Raw genomic sequence first — 14,305 nt, 5'->3', positions numbered from 1 at the left:
ATATATATATATATATATAATTTACCTATAATGAATTGTTTTGCTATCTTTTTATACTTCTAAATGAAAAAAATGCATTAATTGCAAATTTTTGAAAGCAAAAAGGATGACTATTTTGATCTCCATTGGCCAACACAATAAATATAGGATGGTCCAAAAGGACCAATATAACTCTAATATGTGTACACAATAGACTTTATAAGTCAAGTTGCATCATAGTTTGATGTCATCATCAACTATGATTGTGTGGTTACTTGATATTAATAATTGACATCATTGGTACATAGAACTTGTGAAGACAATATATATTTCTTCTCAACCGTCTCAATTAAAGTTATGCATTACATCAAATCATTACATGCATGGAATTTAAAGTGTAAAACACTTCGTCAGATACCCCAATGAGATCCCATTAATAAAAATAATTGTAGGTGCTTTAATGTTGCAGAAGTTCAAGCTCATTATATTTTAGCTCATTAAGATGCTTGATTTGACTATAAACATGTAACATTAACATCATTAAATTTTTAACTGTGCTTCAATGTTTGATATAGACTCATTGGAACTCATATAAGATTACTTTTGATGTTATTATGTTGTTTTGACATTTTGTTTTTTTATCGTAAATTTACTAAAATACAAGTTTGCACGATTTTAAATTTGATTTTTAAAATATATTATTCTAATATGCATTTAGGTTCTTTCTTAAATGGACAATACGACTTTCTTAAATACATCGTAAAAGGTTGGGCGGCGATAAAAGTACAGCAAGTGGCAGGCGGCAACGGTTGACATCTGATTGTAAGAGTGTTGGGGTTGGCAGAGATGATATAATATATTTGGAATTTAACTAGATCGAATAAATTTCAAACACATTAACATTAAATTAAATAATTAATTTTAAACATATTAAATTTTAGACTTCATTTGAAATTTTTAAAACGACCAGAAAGAATAATATGAAGATTTATCTCTATACATACGACTCAATTCTTATGTATTTACACTGCATGAAAATGTTTATTTCACTTTTAAAAAGTTAAAATGATGATATTTTTGGTATGATACGAAAGATTTGGGTGGTGTACATGTAAAAAATAAAGTTTTTTTTTGTCAGATATATAAATACATAATAATTGGGTGGTATGTATATAAATGACCCAAAATAATGATACTCTTTTTGCCCAAAAAATTAAAAGTCCCTAACCATTTTGTAAATCAAATGAAAGTAGTTTCAACAAAAAAGGCTGTGAACTTTGCTCAATGATCGTAAATTGTTCGAAAAATGATTCAAATTTTAGTTAGGATCGAAATAAATGAGCCGAGCTACGAGCAAAAAATTTGGATCTAATTTTTTTCAAGCAGACCACAGCTCGACTCGAAATTGGATTGTTAACATTCTTAGTAATGTCAGGGATGTGCATTTAATAAATTTAGATGGTTGATTGTTAATTGCTCGAAACTTAGTTTGAATTTTACCTCGAATCGGGATCGAATTAAAATAAATAAGCCTAGCAATGAGAAAATATTTGAATCAAATTTTTTTGGTGCCAACTTTGAGCCTACACCAATTAGTCTAAAAATCAAATCTTGAATATCGCTGGTTAACAATAGGGTTTTCAATATAGGTTGATCGGTTCGGTTCAAGTTGACCCGAGAATGACCTGACCCGAATAATAAATGCATCGAACTCTCTCTTTAAGCCGACTCTAAATATTCAGGTCAGCCCAAATACGATTTTTTTTTAGTCGAGTTAGAGTCGTGTTAGCGCGTCAGGTCAATATTTGATATTGAGGGATATTAATTTGAGTTGGCGAGTCGTGTTTGGTTCTAACCCAAAAAAATGACACGACCCCGAATAGAATCAATCTGAACCTAAACTAAATAATAAACATGTCAAATTCTCTGACACAAACTCAAATACGAGCTCTGAGGTCTTGTAAAATTTTGACATCTATAACTTTGTTTTTTATTGTTCCTTTTGAATTTCACCGACGCATTGGTGGCGTTTCTGCAATGTCTTCTGCAATGTCAACTGTTTGCAAAGCTTCTCAGCCGGAGCAATTGCAGCCGCCGCCGCTCTACACATTTGGAGAGCCATGGCCGGAGTTCAACGATGGTCTCTCCTATACTGACACTGTCCGTTCATCCCAAAATGGTCAGCTATCACCCTCCTTCTTTCATCTCTTCTCAATGACGCTGGTTGCTAACCCTAGTTTTTACAGCAACAACGCTAATTGATTTCTACTGCTCCAAGTATAGGAGTTCCGCGCCATTGCAAGGGTAAGTCGGCCTCCTTTATGCCCCTAGGGCTCTGTTTGGTTCTGAAGAATTGAAAGAGAGGAATTGAGTAGGCAAAGGAAATGGTAAAAGTACAGGATTGAAATTAATTTTCACCCACATAATTGATTTATAAATTTATTGATAAGTTTTTTTTTTCGTTTGGTTGACTGATAACCAGTAAATTGAAGAATGAACACAATCTATATACGTTCTTAAGCATTTTGAATTCGAAGCCCTCTTGCAAATTACAATTTTCTTAAATTTTGATACGAATATTTTTAATTTAAAGTTTATAATGAAAAGAAGGTCTCTAATATCTAATAAAATTTGTATAGCATATAACCTTTTATTTATGATAGTCTCCAGTTGCTAATTTGATTTATATATCTCTTCTGAGCAATTAAATCATATAAAGGACTGTTTGATGAAAATGATCAAAAGAATTTTAGAATGTTTACAATCTGAGCTTCTGAGCCGCTTCCAATCCATCCTCTTTGAGACATAACTTGACTGATTAGCCATATTGTCAATGATATCATAGTTTTTGTGCTTTTTGGTCGAATTCCATTGAGGGCGGTTCATCTTTCCTGGAGAAGGTGGAGTATAATTTTCTCATCCCTGTCAATTGGAGAACTCTTTACTTGGCTTACCTTGCTTTTTGAGCTCAAATCATAGAAGCTCAACCTCCATCAAATTTAAGATGACAACTATCGAAGCTTATTGAGAAAATACATAACCGATTGACTACCACCCAACAATCATTATCGTTCGCGATGCTATGAAGTGTCAACCACTGTTCACAACGTTCAAGGAAACACCACTAAGATGGCTCCAACGTTGCATAGAAGCATCACTAGCTTTTTAGAATTTAAACAAATTTTTGTCACATAATTTGCTAACATTCAAAAACCTTTAAAGAATTTTTGGGCTGTCTTGAATACGTTCTCTTGAATATGAGTGATATTATTTTTTATTAAGTTCTTTTGTTTGTCAAAATTGTAAAATTATTTGAAGAATGTCTATAGTAAAATTATTCCTCAATTTTCACTCATTTTGAAACTGATCAAAATATTTTATTTTAATCATTTTGACACAGACACATGTATATATTATCAGGATTTGTCTCAGGATTTTGAACTAACTAAGGCGGAAATAGATGACCGGATAGTGAAATTAAGTTTTGTAGAATTTAATTTCTATCACTAATAATTTAATATCCAAATATTAATTAAAAGATCGACTAAAGAAATATTTTAATTTAGCAAAATAAAAGTTTACCTTTCTGTTTGCTAACCTCTTCATCTGTACACTCTAACTTCTTTAGTATTCATTTTATTTAAAAGCTTAAACCTGAAAAAATTATTAAAGTACTTGTATGGTGATGGCGATGGCGATGGCAGGCGGGTGGTAGCGGGCCACAATACTTTACATAAAGTTGAGTTTTTGGAATTTTCCCAAATGGAACGAAATCCAAATACATTGAAAATGAACTAAGAAATGTATTCTAAATACATGCCATTTGATGCTGCATTTGAAATTCTTTCGACCAAACACCTGAGTTTCTAAAACCCCTGCAAAGAAATGTAGTGCGCTTCTTTGCAGTCAACCAAACAGCCCTAGGAGTTACCAGAGTACTTGTATGATGCTAGAAAAAACTTACAATTTTTTATAGCAAATACTGATAACGACTTGCTTTGTTTTTATTTGTATTACTTAAATATGGCCATTCTTGTAGCATTGAACTTCGACCTTAACCCATAACTAGGGAGTCACAAGATCAGTGTGGCACTTTATGACACATCTGGATTGACTCGGGTCACATTAACTTGTATTTTCTATCAGAGTTCTTGTAAAATTTCATAGCCTCTCTCTCTCATCTCTCTCTATATTAGGCTTATTATGTACTTATTAATAAGATTTGGGCATCATCTAAGAGCAAATTTGGATCCTACATTTTTTTTCTACTTCAGCTTTTCACATGATTTAACTAGAAAATCCTTATAAGAAATGTGCATATGTTCTAATTTCCTCAGTGACATTAAATTTCTTTGAATCACGCTCAAATAAAACAGTGAAAATCTAATTATGAGTTAATAATATTTCTTTTCCCTTTAATTTCTCCAAATGAAACACAACCTATAGTATTGTGCCCAACTTTCTCAGTATACCTGGCTAACTGTTCAGTTTGCTTTTGGAACAGCTGGCTTCAGAGAATCAGAAATGGGCAGGTGAGTTATCTTTTTTTTTGAGTTTTTTTTTGGAAAACATGCACACATACCACACAATTCTCAGGTAATTATATATCTAATACCTAACCTTTCATATTTACATTTAGAATACTTTGGTGCCATAAACTTATGTATGAAAATGTACATTTCACTTTTAAAAAGTAACAGTGGTATTTTTGATTTGATGTTAAAGATTTAAGTTCTATTCAACTAGATATGAAATTTTTGGTTTTAGATATGTTAATACATAGGAATTGTGTGGTATGTTTGTAAATGCACCTTTTTTTCTTGGCGGATGACCTGTCAACTCTAACTATTTGATTCTGAGCAGATCACCATCGATGGTATAGTGGTAACCGATCCCGAAGCAGTTCTAAGGTTCTGTAAAATGTTTCTCTTGTTATAATTATTGTTCTAAGAATTGTGTGTTATACTGTCTGTGGAAGAGAAGACATGCATGACATATTCCCTCTTCTCTCACTCTCACACCCACACTTTTCAAATTTATAATTCCTTGTATTTTATCTGCCTTTTTTGTTTCAAAAACTTTGATACACTACTTTCTTAAATCTCAGTTCAAGAATTTTCAGATATTTCATTTTTAATTCTGATTTTAGAAGTTTGTTTTAATGGTCATTATTACATGCTGAATCTGTTCAGTATTGGCTCAAAAATTATATATCATCGGATGCCTTGGGAGGAAGCTGGTACTCCGTTCATGCTGCAAGTTCTCTATGAAGATGATGACATTGTAGGCATTCTTATTAAGTGGCTATTATTTTTTTGGGGCATCTACATACATAGAACACAATTCATATGTTTTGCATATCTCACACCTATACTTTCATATTTACACACACAACACTCAAATCTTTAATATCACATTAAAAATAGCTTTATTTACACTTTTTAAAAGTAAAATACATCTTTTCATGCATATGTTTTAAGCACCAAAGTGCTATGTATCTAAATATGAAAGTTTAGGTGTGAGATATTTAAATACATAGGAATTGTAAGCTAGGTATGTTAAGTTCCCTATTTTTTAGTGTGTTTACTCTTTTAATTTCTATAAATCTTTGTTGAAGCCATGCTACTGTTATCATATCTTATGTTTCACTGCTTTGGGATTCTATATGCTTGTTTTACTACGACAATTTTATATATACTTCAATAATGGAGGGGAATTAGAGCAAGGTGAGTAGAAAAAAAAAAAAAAACAGAAGAAAAATGTTGGCTATTAGAGTTAGATAATACTTTTTTTTGTGTGCGTCAACTAACTAACGTTAATAAATCCTGGAATCTATACTACTTTAAAAAGTGTTTTGAAGCTATTTTTGTGACGTCACAGCCGTGCAATTATTTTTCCATTCATATTTAAGCCCGTTCAGTTTAGTTTTTAATTTAAGCCACATTTATGCCATCAAATGGATGGCTAAAATATTCTAAATATAATTATGGGGTTGCCATTGTCGTAGATGTATTGCCTGGAACAATTCATTGCTGGCACCAGGGACATGTGCTTAATATCTCCAAACCATCCATTTTAGGCTCCAAGCGATCTCCAAATCATCCATTTTAGGCTCCAAGCGATGTCATTTCTCTCTTGGCTACATGTCTCACATTCTTTTCTTGCATTTTCTTAAACTCAAACTTGAACAAATCTATATACATTAAATGAAAAATTAAATGGATTTAACGGTTGAAAGAAATAAAATATAATTTAAATGAAAGATAAATTATTAAATCTATTAGGACTCACCCCTATGGTATTAGTAGGGGACACTATTGTTCTCGTGTATGTTAAAGGTAAAGGAAATGGTAAATGCTATATCTTTTTGACATAAAATAGTAAATCTTGTATCTTTATGATACAAAATGGTAAATATTATACTTTTTGTTAATATATTTTGACGCTGTTCTTGAGGCGACTCTTAAAAGAAAATAATAATTGAAAAATATAGTTGATTAGATAAATATTTTATAAAATAAAAAAGTATAATTTATTTTATAGATTGATCATCATATTCCTTTGAGTCATCATGTTAGGCATTTGCATAAAAAAGTGCTAATTATTAACTAAGTTTTTTTTAAATTTAACATGCTTAACTGTTCTTTTACGGTAAAGTCTGCTAAACAGATTTAACTGATAGTAGTGAGTTTGTTTATAGGAAAAAGACTATTGATGATAGGTGGTTTACTATTTATTATATATCTGATCACTTTCTATTGTACTATTTATTTTGTTGTATCACTGGATGATGTTATGTGTTTTGTTAGAAGTTATTTATGTATTATGGATTAATATCTCTTTTATATTTAAATGTTATTGTAGACTCATATTGTTGTTTAAAAATATTTATTTTTACCGTCTAACTGTTTATTTCCGTCTTGGTTTACTCCAAGTAACTAGGCCATGTTGTGATAAAAGTGGTTTCAAAAGTGTTATGGAAAATACTAAATATTAGGTTGCATGCATATTAGGAAACTTGCATATTATATAATCTAATTAGATGAGATTTAACTTCAGATCCATTCTATATTAGGTATATTCCTAATCTATAGAGAGAGAAGTGTTTATAAATATGTAACATATGATTGCAATTGGATAATAAGAAAGAAATTTTTCCGCTTACATGGTACCAGAGCCTCGCCTAATCCTTCTCTGCATTTTTCATCTTCGATGTTAGCCTTTTGTTTTTTTCCTCTCGGACTCCTTTCGGCCTCCTCGATAGCTCTGTATGCTTCCTGCAACGACACCTTCTTCTCGCGACAGACTCGATCTCCTTCGACTTGCGTGCGTTCCGACTTCGTCGAATCTTTTTCTACTTCGAAGAACACCATCTGTATTATCCGTTGAACCACTTCAAACATGTCTGCGTTTGCTTCATCTGCGACGTCCGTGCCTGCTTCGTGCATGAAGGTGTATTCGGCTTCATTTGCATCATCCCGCGCTTCGTCTTTGTCTTTTGTCGTCACCCAATGCCCATTTGCATTACACTGCGTTGAGGGGATTAGGGCATCAACGAAACCCTAATGTGCTTCGAGCCAATCTGTCTACTTTGATCTGAGTCGTCTGCATAGATTGGTTTGGTTGGCTGTTATTTGCAGCTGTTTTGCTCGGTTTCTTTTGCTCAACCGATTCAGTTTTTTTTTTCATATCTACATTTCCTGTGGTCTGAGTTATTTATCTCCTAGTGCTTTGACCACTACTTCGGCTCGTCCTTTAGCACTAAATGACATCATTTATGATTAATGAACAAAAACATCTAGAGACATGTTTGGTTTCATTAGTAGTAAGATTACAAATAAAAAGTTAAATAACATCAATTATTTTTACTGGAATAAAATGATGAGACTATACATAAAAAATATCTCTCAAGAGAGTTGCCTCATTGAGAATCCCCTAGTCGAGACATATGTGAGTTATTTCGAGTAGATAAGGGTTGATGCCCAATTTTGATACATACATGGAACTCCATCTAACCAGATCAATCTGATCATTCACTCATTGTGATTATGTTAAAGATGCGATGGAAGAAGTAGCATTTGTGTTTTTTGGGAGAAAATATTTCTCAAATTTTTGATGTGCTGAGAGTTTCATCGAGCTAAACAATATGATCAATCACTGAACGCTTATCACATGCACTTTAAACGTATTTATGAAGAATTGAATGCTTGATTGCCCTTTAGTACTTGTGTCCGGATTTTACAGACTAAAAGAGAACAAATGACTAATATGAGTTTTCTAGTTAGCCTTAACTTTCAGTATGAATACATCAAATCACATATCTTATCTGATCCTGGATATACAATGCTGAGAGAAGCTTATACCAGAGTACGCGTATGATTTTAAGTTCTCAGGCCTCATTCGGATAACAACATAGTCCTCTTGCTAGTCAGAAAAAAGCTTATATCAGTCAATCTCAATCTTATGATAATTACAATAGTGGAATTCCAGATTCTGGAAATCAAGGGTCGATGGATGTCTGCTATTGCTGTCATGAATCTGGTTATACAAAGAGGACGCATCAGAAGTTGCTGAAAAAGCACCTAAAGGGTCCTAAATCTCAATCTGCTATCTCTATTAATGCCTTTGTTGAGCAAGTAACAATGATACTTGCCTTTTTTTTTTCCATACAATGTGTTATTGATTATTGTGCTACAAATTATATGACAGATAATCCAAAACCTTTTCTACTTTTCATAAGCACATTCTTTTGTTACTTTAGCAGTTGGATCTACTTCTAATACTTCTAAACAGTCAAATGGCCCTCTAGGGTGATACCGACAGGGGTTAACACCGGTTGGACAGCAGGTGGGATGATCGGTTAGGGTATGCGGCAACAGTGGAGGGAGTTAAATGGGTATCGACAGCAGCTGGGTATGGTGGAGGGCCGCACTGCTTGTTGGAGGGGTTGGGTGGGTGGCTGTAGCGTTTAGAAGATGTGGAGAAGGGTGCAGGAAGGTCTGGGAGGGATTATGACATGGTCTAGTAGGGATCTGAGGGGGCTTACGGCAAAAGTGGAAGGTCTGGAGGGATATGACATGGTCTAGGAGGGGTCCAGAGGGGTTGCGGCATGGTCTGGGAGGTTGGAAGGGTGCTGGAGGGTTGCCGGCTGAAACAGTCTCCAAGGAGCACCATTTCATTCCCAGTTTAAAGAGTTTGGGGATTAGTTTGATATTTTTTATACATTGAGACTAAAATGCCTCATGTAAACAGTTAAGAGGGTTATATGTACGCTTTACTCGTTTTTTATTTATTTGGTCAGGTTGCTATAAATAAACCATCTGGTTTGCAAGTTTTACCTGGAGGGCTTTTCCAGCAGCGTACCGTTTTAACACAGCTTCAATGGAAGTCATCAAAGCAAGGTTTAATTTGTTCTACTAGTCAGGATGTTCAACGACCATATCCTGTACCTGTTCATCGTTTGGGAAGAGGAACATCAGGTATAGTTTGCTAAGTTTCAGCTATCCATCTCCTTATGACTTTTTTCATGTCCTAAAGCTTGTGGTCTCTACGATTCTGCATTATGCTGACTATAAAGTTCATACTCTTTCATAATTTGTGATAAATATCCCTAGTTTTATAAAAAATTTCTTGCTTTTCAACTTCATGCCAATTATCTTCTCCGTATGGCATACTTCCTTGTGATTGTTTTATATTTTCTGATATATTCTCATTGTTTATGTTTTTTGAAGAGTAAACTGTCAAAATAGTCCCCTGCCTATTTACATTAGGTTCATGTTAATGCCAGAATCTATAAAAAGCATCAAATTAATGCCTAGACTCTTTTAATATGGGTTGAAATAGTTTTCATGGATGATTATTTTAGCCCCATTAAAAGAGTTTGTTGACAATGTTTGCACTTTGATGTACTCTGGGGCTAAAATGGACCCCTACAAAGAGTCAAAGGTCAATTTTAACAATTTTCTCATTTTTTTAGAACCTCCTTGAACCGGTCTTTTTTTCACCTCTTTCCAGATCTTTGAAACTAGCCTTTTTTTCTTTATTATTGGTACATTTGGCTAAATTTCCATAAGCTTGCTTCTTCCAAACATTACCATCAGCTGCCAATTCTTTCGTAACTATTTTCCCGGAGTTTCAATGTGCTATTTTCCAATTTTCAAGTGTAAGCATTATTTGACGAAATACATACAATATCATTGTGTTTAATTCTTTTTGAATTCAGTCCTTTTTTCTTCCCTTTTGTCTTTCTTTGTTTTCTGTATAAAACAATACTTTGATATGTTGTACAGAGACAGCTTTAAACAAGCCTAAATATTTGTGTATGCTAGGTGTACTAAGCAGAATTCTTTTATATTTGACGTGATATTTACTATGAGAATTTGTTTACGAGCAAAAAGCCCAAAATAATTCTTTGGTTATCAACAAGCGACCAATTTAGTGCCAAAGTTTTAAAGTGCTCCATTTTAATTCCATACTAATAAAACTTGATCCAAATTAGTTCATACGTTTAATTTTGCGTTGATAGTTAAGGCCAACTGTTACTTTGAGGATATTTAGAAATAAGAATTTTTAGCTAAATTTATTTTTTTTATTACTCTATGTTCATATGCCATGAAGTATTTCTCTATTATTTAATAAAGTGTTTTATTTTTAATCTATTTATTTAAGTAATAATTTTTTTTTAACTTTGGGACTATATTGATTCTAACGATAAGGTACTCAAATTTTTTAAATGAGATGACTATTTAATCATTTACTTCATTAAATAAATATTTAATCTTATTCATAAATTTAAATAATTTATTACATATGAAAATAGAGTAATAATAAAAGTAAAAGTTGATTTAAAATTCTTATTCCTAAAATATCCTCAAAGTTAACAGTTTGAAATTAAACCTAGGGTCTAGGACTCAGGGTCCGCTTGGGAAGCTGCAGTTTTTAAAAAACTGCTGCGCAGAAGCTATTACGGGGAAGCTGTGTATTTGTTTGTTTTGTGCAGTTATCTAGTAGCTGTTTATGATAAAAAATTTCTGCCCTTGTATTGCTATACTTTTGATAACAAAGTTAGCCCAAGTTGAACAACTCATACGTGAAAATTTCATAGAAATTATATTCAAGATTCCCAAAAACTCTTAAGTTTAAATATTACACGTAGAATTGACATCTCACTTCTGAGTAATACAACATCAACAACAAAGCATTAATCCCACTACGTGGGATCGGCTACATGAATCTTTTTTCTCCATTGCATCCTGTTTAGTGTCATATTTTCATTTAGTACTAGTAAATTAAGATAATTTTTTATACAATATGCCCAAGTCTTCCTAGGTCAACCTTTGCCTTCCTAAACACAAGTCAAATTTAAAACATCTCCTCTCCTAATCGGATCATTAGATGGTCGACGTTTAATGTGACCAAACCATCTAAGACGACTTTCTCTAATTTTGTCCGTCACAGGAGCTACACCAACCCTATCACGGATATATTCATTTCGCATTTTGTCTCTAAGTGTAAAGCCACTCATCCACCTAATCATTCTCATCTCGGCAACACTTAACTTATTATTATGCTTCTCTTTTAAAGGCCAACATTCAACGCCATAGAGCATTGCAAGTCTCACCACCGTCTTATAAAATTTTCCTTTTAGTTTAAGCGGTACTTTTCTATCACACAAAAGGCCCGAAGCATTCCTCCACTTCAACCAACCAACTTGAATTCTACTATTAACATCCCCATCTGTATCACCATCGCTTTGAACAACGGACCCAAGGTATCTAAATTGTTCACACCTTTTAATAATGTGATCACCCAAAATCACACTTTTGTCACTAGAGATACTACTACTAAAATTACATTTCATGTATTAAGTTTTAGTTCTACTTAAATGAAGGCCTTTAGACTCCAATGTAGACCTCCATAATTCAAGTTTTTTCCTGGGCTTTTCTCTCGTTTTATCCACGAAAAGGATATCATCAGCAAAAAGCATACACCAAGGTACATCCTCCTGTAGATGTTCAGTAAGACCATCCATAACTCAAGCAAAAAGATATGGGCGTAAAGCCGATCCTTGATGTAATCCAATAGAAATAGGAAAATATTTAGTCAATCCTTCAGTTTGAACACAAGTAACAACTCTAGTATACATATATTTAATGACTTGAATATATGTCATATCAACACCTTTCTTCTCAAGAACTCTCCAAAGGATATCTCTTGGAACCTTATCTTAAGCTTTTTTTAAATCAATAAAAATCAAATGTAGATTCTCCTTATTATCTCTGAACTTTTCCATCAAACCTCTCAATAAATGTATAGCTTCCAACATGCCCGACATAAATCCAAATTGATTATGAGAAATCTTTGTCATGCATCTTAACCTATGTTCAATTACCCTCTCTCATAACTTTAAAGTATTACACATCAACTTAATTCCTATATAATTTGCACACTCTCGTGCATCTCATTTATTCTTAAAAATGGGGACCAAAATAATCTTCCTCCACTCAGACATCTTTTTAGTTTTTAAAATAATATTAGAGTTTAGTAAGCCAAGAAACTCCCAAATCTCCTAAATATTTCCACACTTCAATTGAGATATCATTAGGTCCTACAGACTTTCCACGATTGGTTTTCTTTAAAGCCTCCTCAACTTCTTTTTTACTAATGCGACGGTAAAAATGAAACGTTTTGTTATTATTTATGATATTAAGATCACTAAGGTCGATCGTATATTCAGAAATTTCATTAAAAAAATTATCAAAGTAACTCACCCACCTATGTTAAATTTCTTTTTCTAAGAAAAATACTTTTTGATTTTCATCTTTAATACACTTTACTCGAGTTAAATCTTTAATTTTCTTTCTCTTTGTTTGACTAGTTTATACATATATTTTTCACTCTCTTTAGTATCTAATATATTATAAAAATCATTCAAAACAACATTTTTGGCGTCATAGATTGTTCTTTTAGACTCCCTACGGGTCGTTTGATATTTTTCTCAGTTCTCTAAGCTTTTACATTTAAACCAATTTATATAACATAACTTCTTATATTTATCTTTTCTTGCACATTATTATTCCACCACTAACTGTTTTTATTAATAAAATTTTTTTCTTTAGATTTTCCAAGCACATCTTTTGCTACTTGTTTAATAATATTTGTTACTTTATCCCACATAACATTTGTTTCATCATGAACATCCCAAATTTTGAAACATTAAGTTTTACTCATAAAAATAATTTTATTTGTGTCTTTTAAGTTCATCCATCTAATTCTACGATGATGAGTCATAGTATTCTTTATTTTACAACTCTTTATCTTAAATCTATAACTAATAAACGATATTGGGTACTTAAATTCTCACTTGGAATGACCTTACAATCTTTATAATCTCGACGATATCTTTTTCTCATAAGAAAAAAAATTAATTTGTATTTTATTAGATCCACTATTATAAGTAATAAGATGCTCATCTCTTTTTTTGAATAAAGTATTAGTAATAACAAAATCATACGCCAAAACAAAAATTCTAAAATAACTCTACCTTCATTAGTTATTCCAAAACTGTAGCCACCATGAGTATTTCTGAAGTCTTCTACCACTCTACCGACATGTCCATTTACCATTTAAATAATAAAAATTCTTTCTTCAAGAGATATCATTTGTATTAAGTCTTCTAAGTCATTCCAAAATTTATCTTTAGACTCTGTATCTAAACCTACTTGAGGAGCATCCTTGAGGAGCATAAAAACCTCCTTGAGGAGCATAAACACTTATAAAAAATAAAATAAAATTTAAACTGTTAAAACAACAATTAATATTATCATGATATTAAATTTGAATTGCAGACGATCAATTTCACGAGATAACTTCTTTTCTAAAGAACCTCTTCGTGCCTGATCACTATCTGAGGTGAAATCGTCGAACTGATCCGACGCCCCCCTCCCTCCCCCCCGAAAAAATCACAGTCCCCCTGCTGATAAATTTCTTGGATACCTGTAAAATTTTCTCCATATCTATGCTGATTTTGTGAGGTATGTATAGAACATTGCAAGCCGCACTAACGTTACAAGACTAGAGTACCAGAAGACCTTATGCTCATATTTTTTGAAGGTTTAAAATCACAAATCATAAACAGTTAGATGAAATAATATAAATACATAATTAAGGATTTATAAAATTGTGACGTCTCAGAGCAAAAGGATAAACCGACGAATAATCTTTCACTAGAAGACAAAAGACATTAAAGAAATGGGACCTTAGTTGCCTTTAGCTAATGGAATATAGCATGGAATAAATGATGCTATTTTAAAAAAATGATCAGTGA

The 14,305-nt window shown here is 32.5% G+C and overlaps 1 protein-coding gene across 3 annotated transcripts in view; it reads left to right on the top strand.

The window, feature by feature from the left end:
• The first annotated feature begins 1,966 nt into the window (after positions 1 to 1,966).
• Positions 1,967 to 14,305, top strand: part of LOC110023197 (RNA pseudouridine synthase 5) — a 45,462-nt gene continuing 33,123 nt past the window's right edge. For all 3 annotated transcript variants that reach the window (XM_020722487.1, XM_020722489.1, XM_020722488.1), the window contains exons 1-6: positions 1,967 to 2,158; positions 2,226 to 2,283; positions 4,484 to 4,511; positions 4,843 to 4,889; positions 5,172 to 5,262; positions 9,281 to 9,458. In XM_020722487.1, coding sequence (XP_020578146.1) covers positions 2,017 to 2,158; positions 2,226 to 2,283; positions 4,484 to 4,511; positions 4,843 to 4,889; positions 5,172 to 5,262; positions 9,281 to 9,458 — 544 coding nt within the window. In that variant the 5' untranslated portion in view covers positions 1,967 to 2,016. The remainder of the gene's footprint in view (positions 2,159 to 2,225; positions 2,284 to 4,483; positions 4,512 to 4,842; positions 4,890 to 5,171; positions 5,263 to 9,280; positions 9,459 to 14,305) is intronic.

This window comes from Phalaenopsis equestris, unplaced genomic scaffold, assembly GCF_001263595.1.
Source record: "Phalaenopsis equestris unplaced genomic scaffold, ASM126359v1 Scaffold000223, whole genome shotgun sequence".
Lineage (NCBI taxonomy): Eukaryota > Viridiplantae > Streptophyta > Magnoliopsida > Asparagales > Orchidaceae > Phalaenopsis > Phalaenopsis equestris.
This window is presented reverse-complemented; position numbering and strand designations above follow the sequence as displayed.